The sequence below is a fragment of the Rhagoletis pomonella genome, unplaced genomic scaffold (assembly GCF_013731165.1).
Source record: "Rhagoletis pomonella isolate Grant_MI unplaced genomic scaffold, Rhpom_1.0 Rhpom_scaffold_07905, whole genome shotgun sequence".
Lineage (NCBI taxonomy): Eukaryota > Metazoa > Arthropoda > Insecta > Diptera > Tephritidae > Rhagoletis > Rhagoletis pomonella.
The window spans coordinates 1-7,518 of record NW_023466433.1 but is presented as its reverse complement, the minus strand read 5'-3'; the positions used below and the strand labels follow the sequence as shown (position 1 = coordinate 7,518).

General features: G+C 40.2%; 1 protein-coding gene across 1 annotated transcript; it reads right to left on the bottom strand.

The window, feature by feature from the left end:
* Nucleotides 1-2,464: 2,464 nt before the first annotated feature.
* LOC118755914 lies at nucleotides 2,465-3,300 on the bottom strand (the record flags this gene model as incomplete). Its single annotated transcript, XM_036490713.1, is given in 1 exon segment — nucleotides 2,465-3,300. A coding segment is annotated over 1 exon segment (821 nt), but the record flags the coding sequence as incomplete, so codon positions are not given.
* Nucleotides 3,301-7,518: the final 4,218 nt, after the last annotated feature.

Below are 7,518 nucleotides of genomic sequence, written 5' to 3'. Positions count from 1 at the left end.
TAAACAGTGGTGGCCAAAATAACATGCACTGTGCTGACTGTTCAGTATTTAAACAAAGGCCTTCCCACTATTTGGTACACTAATTATTATCAGTTCGGAAAGATCGCACCCTCACAAAACAGGTTTTATCTTTGACTACTAGGCTAAGATGGAAGCTGAAAAAAAAACATAAAAGGTGCGTGTTCGCTATTGTTTACCATATGTCTTTGGCATGGAATTTGCCTAGCTCTTTTCCGTTCAAGTCTTCGAGCAAATATAACGCCTGACCTAACTTTTGTTTAATGCGTGCTTTTGTTCCTACAGGAGCTAATTTTGCATTAAAGTTGGCTGCCAAATTACTTTGAGCAAAATTTCGCTTTATTACCTCCTGACCTACGTCAAAACTTCGGGGCCTAGCACGTAAATTATATGTTCTTTGATTTTTCTCATATGCTTTCGTTAATTGCTTATCTATGCAAGAGCGGATCTTTATAAAATCATCGGCTTTTATTAACTTTTCGGTGCCGTCATTTAGCAAGTCGAGATTCCTTAGCAATTTATAGTCTCGACCATGTGTTATCATATGCTGGCCAAAAACTACGAAGTATGGCGACATTCCAATAGATTGATGAATAAAATTTCTTAACGACGAGTTGATACTGGGTAAAAACAAATCCCAAGCACGCTGATCGGTATGAACATAAGCCCTCAAAGCAGCATTTATTGAACGATTTACTCTTTCAGCAGCATTCGACTGCGGGGCATAGGCACCGGTGCACACATGCTGGGTACCATACCTGGAAATAAAGGTAGCGAAATCATGGCTTTTAAATTGAGTTCGATTATCGCTGACAATTATTTCCGGTACGCCGAAACAGGAAAAGAGTTCGTCTTTAAGAAAATCAATTACTACTTGCGAGGTGAACTTCTTTACTGCCTTCAAAAAAGTGAATTTTGAAAAATGGTCGAGGACGATAAAAATACCGATATTGCCTTTCTTCGTACGAGGGAAGGGACCGATGAAATCGATGTATAATCTCTGAAAGGGTCTTTCACTCGAGATTTGATTGCCCATTGGGGGTTTAAGAGGGTATGTAGGATGTTTAGATGTTTTACATATGTCGCATTTTGCTATGTATTCCCGTACATCAATAACCATTTTTGGCCAAAAAAATCTTCGCCGAATACGTTCCAGACATTAGGCAACACCACAATGGCTAGACGTTGGCTGGTCATGGGCCGAACTTATAACCTGAGTACGCAAAGGCTCAGGAACAAACAACTTCCAGCAGTCGTCTTGATCAGCGCTGTTTACCGGAAAGCTGCTACGCCGATATATATAGTTATCAACCACTTGAAAGTCCGGAAGATTCGAGGTTTGATATTTCTCTCGCAGTTTGTTATATTCAGCAGATTGAAAGGCATCCGACTCTAAGTCTATTTCAGGAGATATATCGTTATCGATAACAGCGATTTCGTCAACTTCTTCGAAAGAACGTGATAAGGCATCTGCCACTACATTTTCACTTCCTTTTCGATGCTCAATCTCAAAAGTGAAGCCCTGGAGTTTAGTCGCCCATCTAGCTAACCTACCACTCAAATCCGATTGGTTCATTAACCAGCGTAGGCTAGCATGGTCAGTGACTACTTTGAATGGATGTCCTTCTATATACATTCGAAATTTTTTAATAGCAAGGACAACGGCCAAACACTCAAGTTCCGTAACTGTATAGTTACGTTGTGCTTTACTAAGCTTTTTAGACATATAGGCGATAGGTCGTTCGCATCCAGTTCCATCAACTTGAGCTAAAACAGCCCCTACCCCATATAATGAGGCGTCGCATTGCAAAATAAATGGCTTTTGATAATTCGGGTGGATTAGAAATGGGGCCGTACACAGTCGGCGTTTTATCTCGTCGAAAGCTACTTGGGCTTGTTCATTTCATTCGAATGCCTTGCCTCGCAGTAATTCTGTAAGTGGAAAAATAACCGTTGAATACTGGGAAATAAAGCGCTGGTACCAGCCAGTCATCCCTAAAAATCTTCTAAGCTGTTTGCGCGTTTTAGGCGCGGGGAATTCGGCAACCGCCTGAATTTTGTCGGGATTCATGTGGAGAGTACCTTCTTCAATTATATAGCCAAGATAATCAATTCTATTTAAACAGAATTGGCTCTTGCTCATATTTATCGTAAGTCCGGCTTTACGTAACTGTGTGGAGACTACGGCCAAATGCTCTAGATGCTCTTCAAAGTTAGATGACATTACCAATAAATCATCAAGGTATACTAGAACATGTGTTTTCAAATTGTACGGAATAACTTGATCCATGAGCCTACATATAGTCTGGGCGCATTGGTTAGCCCGAAGGGCATTCGTTTAAACTGGTAAAGGGGTCTGTTAGGGATGGTAAAGGCCGTCTTCGCACGCGAGTTCTTTTCTAATCGAATTTGCCAAAAGGCATCCTTCAAGTCAATCTTTGATATACAATGCACGGGAGGAAGACGACTTAACAAACCCTCAAGGATCGGCATCGGATATGCATCCTTTACGGTCACCGCATTGACCTTACGAGCATCTAAACATAATCTCACCTTTCCAGGCTTAACAACTAGTGTCACTAGAGAAGACCATGGAGAAGCAGAAGCTTCTTCAATCACTCCCAAGCGCAACATACGATCAACCTCCTCACATAGCAACTTCTCCTTGGCCGGTGACAAGGGATAAAACCTTTGTTTAATAGGCTTAGCCTCAGCTGTGTCAATCACATGCTCTACAAGAGATGTCTCTCCCAGACCATAGCGTTCCGATGAAGGGAAAAATTCTATCACCGACTGAAGCTTTGCTCTCTGAGCGTCCGACATATGTAATTTGCTGGGCACGCTTGCTGTCTCTTCTACCACTTCATTAATAGAGAAAGGGGTTCTAATGGAGATCCCAAAAGCTCTCCAAAAGTCCATTCCGCAAATAACACTCTGCTTGATAGACGGTACTACCAGAAATTCAAACTCCGCTTCAATTGAATTGTAAGTCAGGGGTATACTAACAGTACCTGCAACCGTCTGTTTATGACCATCAGCAGCATGAACTATGCCATTTATTTTGTTAAATTTTAAAGGTTTTGAAACAATTTCTGCGGCAAGAGCTCCTCCTATTACGCTCTTGTTAGCTCCACTGTCTAGAAGAGCTAAATGCTTATGGCCAAATATTTCAATATTTGTAAACGGGCGGATATCGTCCTTACTGTGAATGATTGCAGAAATGATAAATTTATTTAGATTACGTTTCTTTAGCCAAAACTTTTTCATCCGCAAAGACGAACGGCGTTTTGGGACCACCACAACATCAACATTGAAAATCGCTGCTCGCCTTTCTTTATATTCCTTTAAACGTATGTGATAGGGTCTAAATCTAGCAGGGCTCCACTCGGGTAAAACAGTTGGTACCTCAGGTAAAGAAAGTGGTAAGTCTGTTGAACTAGTCGATAGGTCTGGTGTTGGTTTAGATAAGATTTTGCTAGTATCCAAGGCTAGCGTCGGATATCCCCCTTCGGAACTCGGTGGACATCCGGCGCTGCGTTTTCCGAAAGCGATTTACAGTTTACACAGCTGGGCTTGTAAGTGTCTACTAAGCCGCACCCATAACAAAAGACGCGACGAGGCTTCAGGCAGTCGTGGTATCGATGACCTAACTCGTCACAGTTCCAACACTTAAGCTTATCTTTGACACGCATTGCACAAATTACCTCTGCTACTTCAGGTTCTTCTTCGGATTGGCTTTCCGAGTCTTTTTGGTGAAGAATGGAATTTACGAGGCGCTTAGCAACATTCGCCCGATTGAAAGGTTTCGATTTAATATTCCTAAAGAACTCTTCATGGCGATGATATTCTTTGCGCAATATTGCCAAATTAGGAGTATCAATATGCAAAAGTTCATATTTTAATTCCGGCTTCAAGTTATGTCTAATTTCTACGATGATATCGGTCTCTAACATGGGCTCTCTCAGGGAATCTGCAATCGCTAACATGGCGTCGAGGAACTCATCAAAGCTCTCATTATTGCCTTGCTTTCGTCGCCTCATAGTGTTCTTGATGTCCCTATCCGTTCGCTGATCTTGGTATCTTTCACGCAACCGGTTACAGAGCCCGAACCAATCCATATGGCCTACGGTTCTATGAACACGCCAATATAATGCCAGAGCTGGTCCAGAAAATAGCAATTAGCAAACTGATATAAAAGTACGAAATTTCAGTTAAAATATTGGTAAGTTAAACAATTGACACGATAGATAAAATCTTCAATTGGAAGATCATTCACCGCACCAGAAAATTTTAGTTTCCAACTCGAAATGAGATTGGAAATTCTATCAGGTCGGTCAGTGGAATAATCGATGGTGGTAGGTCGGGTACTAGCCGATCTGTTTCTATGACTTGCATGAACATCGCTTATACGGGGTTCACCTATCTGACTATCATTGTCCCACTCGAGTTGAGGCTCCTCTATAGGATCCCTTGGACATGTTGATAAATTCATATTCCTTAGAGCTGTCGTGATCTGATCAGTCACTGCAGACAATATATTCACTCGATGAGTCTCTAATGAATTTGCAATGATTTGCTGAATACGATCTTCAGACAAGAAATTGTTCCCGAGGGTGGTACCACTTGTATCAGATCGTTTTCGTAAAAAGGCTTGAGGACGCGCATTCGGAGTGTTTCGATTAGTAGATCTTGTATTGTGTTGCTTTGATTTTGGGATGGCTCCAGATTGAGTGTTGGCTGTAGGAGCACTAGATTTACCTGCCACACCTTTGCAGTTCGCTCCGGATGGCCCAGAGGCGGTTTCCAACGCCTCGGCAAGGATACAAGGCTGTTTACAAGATGGGCAAGAATTATTACTGCGCAACCACTTGGATAAACAGGTTTTGTGGAATCTGTGTTTACAACCGGTATCGAAGAAAATGGTTTCGGTTCGGGTATCTTTGCAAATGGCGCATAATACGCCGCCAGTAGCACTACCTTCAAAGGCGACCAAGTTCTCAGTACTACGTCTGACGGACATATTTAGCTTTTATAGGGTATAACGTTTTTGGTTATTCTTAATTATTGAAGAATTTTACGTTGACTAATTCGATTTAAAATATTTGTAGGATTATTAAATGGGACTTAACCATAAGGGCTCACACATACAGACCTATTTGAATACGTACGACATCTCAAAGGTAAACACAGAATCTATGTAACGCAAATACGAGATGATGAATTTCCAATCCAAATTGAAGAGGAACACGCCAAACATTTGTCCGGCCTGAACAATCTCGATTCGGTTTGGACTGGAAGGCTATATTTATTTAAATATTTATACGTGGAAGAGAACCGACTTTTAATCAGATCTAATAGTCCGAAGAGTAACAATATCTAAAATTAAAACTTTACTGTTGTCCTATGACTTCAGTATTTTCTTATTATATATCCGCTGGTCTGGTTTCGACTAAAATCAGAATCACAGCTAACCCTAGCTAGATAGAGCTAAAGCAAAAATTGTTGGATGAAGAATGGTTGAAGGAGAACGGGAATTTGAAGAAGGTAATACGGAAGCGCGGGGATTCAATTGCCAAGCTCAAAATTTTCAATAGGCATCTTTTTTTTTTGGGCCCCACGTTGAGCGCCATTTTTATATTATGTAACGTGCAAAAATGTGACGACCATGTAGCCCCTCTGTCTACTCTACTGTTCCGGCCGTGCTCAGGGTACTGGGGTGGGTTTTGGAGCTACATGAATCATAAAAAAAAAAACATTACACAATACGAAAATTCGTAGACAGATTAGGTAAAACTAAGGACTTCAAACCACTGAACAACCTTGAGATGTCGACTGAAAAGAACTGGGATGGTTGCGTTCTTTTCTCTCTACCCTCTCTACCTGTAGAGTCTTTTAATATTATATGACCCTACCCTTGATTAGGTTTGAGTGCGAGTTACCTTAGGTGCCCATTAATAAGACAAAGTTCAATTCATGTTGAATTGGTTTTACAAAATATAATTAGGAATCAAATTCAAACTTAATATAGGTTAACAATTCAAAAAAAAAAGAAAAAAAATGGAAAATAAATAAATATATATAAGGTTATATAAGTTAGTAGAGTACAAGTTTAATGAAATGCAATATAATGGTAAACAAAATGTTCAAAATTTCGAATATTCAGCAGCCTACGAGGTCTTATGATACATACGCATATACTAAAGTAAAGAAAAAAAAAAGGTATTAATGGAGGCAAAGCTAAATTCAATTCATATACGTATATACAAGATTATATCTATGCACCTATGTACATAATATGCACATATATGTATATGTATAATATAAGTATAGGGGTATGTACCATAAATAGTCTACGCGCTGATAGAGCCTATAGTTCTTTTTTTGTTTTTGTTATCTCCCTCGTTTTTGTGTTTTTGTGTTTTCCTTTTTTTTTAATGCACTGTGTTTTTGTTAGTTGTTTTTTTTTTCTTGTTGGTATATATTGTACATATATTATTTCTCACATAGTACTTACAGCAATAACATGCATGATCCATCGATGTCAGCAGGCCTGGTGACGATGAGGTATGTATGTATGTAAGTCTGTAGCTGCGGAGCGCATTTAGGCAGAGGATTAAGTCATGTAACAAAAACACTGGTGCAATCTTCACAACGGTATAGCAAAAATGAGACTTATTAGCTGTTTACTATATATGTACATATATATGATTTAAAAGTTAAATTTTTGTTTGTATCTCCGTCCAAGCAAAAAAAAAATATTCTTGCTTTTCATCACCCTTGTCCGTGTGTCTGAAACTGAGCGCCTGGTCTACTGCATATGCATAAAGCTGCACTGACCAGAGCTGTCTTATTTACGTAAGTCCAACGACTTGTGACCATAAGACGTTCTTCACTGGTACTGCTAACTAATAGAGGCGCTGATACCAAAGCCCTGGTTGAACTAATAATGAATTTAGAGTTGGTGCTCCCTTAGGACAAGTCCTAGTTGCCGATCGGGTCCGGAGCTCACAACGTTTTTCTTGGCAGGAATGCACCAAGCAAATATGAGCACCCCTTGTTTCGTGGGCCAACCCAGATCACCAAGGCGCTGTCTGTCGAAAGATAATACAAAGGTAAGACCTTGAAAATCACATTTACACGTGCTTACCTTGTATAAAAATATGTTAACCGACTCAGATGAGAGAAAAACCTAAAAATAAAGCCTGCTTCTGGCTCAGAATTCTTTGGGCAGATCGATGGCACAATATTTAATAATTTCAAGGCACTGATTAATTCATAACTCACTGATTTTATGATAGCATATATTCACGTCTTACAGCTTTGATGGTTTGCGAAAAGTGAACTCTCAACCATGCCGGAAATCAAGGCTCAGCTGAATCTCGAAGGCCTTTCTCACGCAACACTGGATAATTGAGCGCCCCCTGTATGGGTAATTCTAAGCTGATTTCCGCAGCGAGCTTTCGCGCGACTGTTAAACAGTGGTGGCCAAAATAACATGCA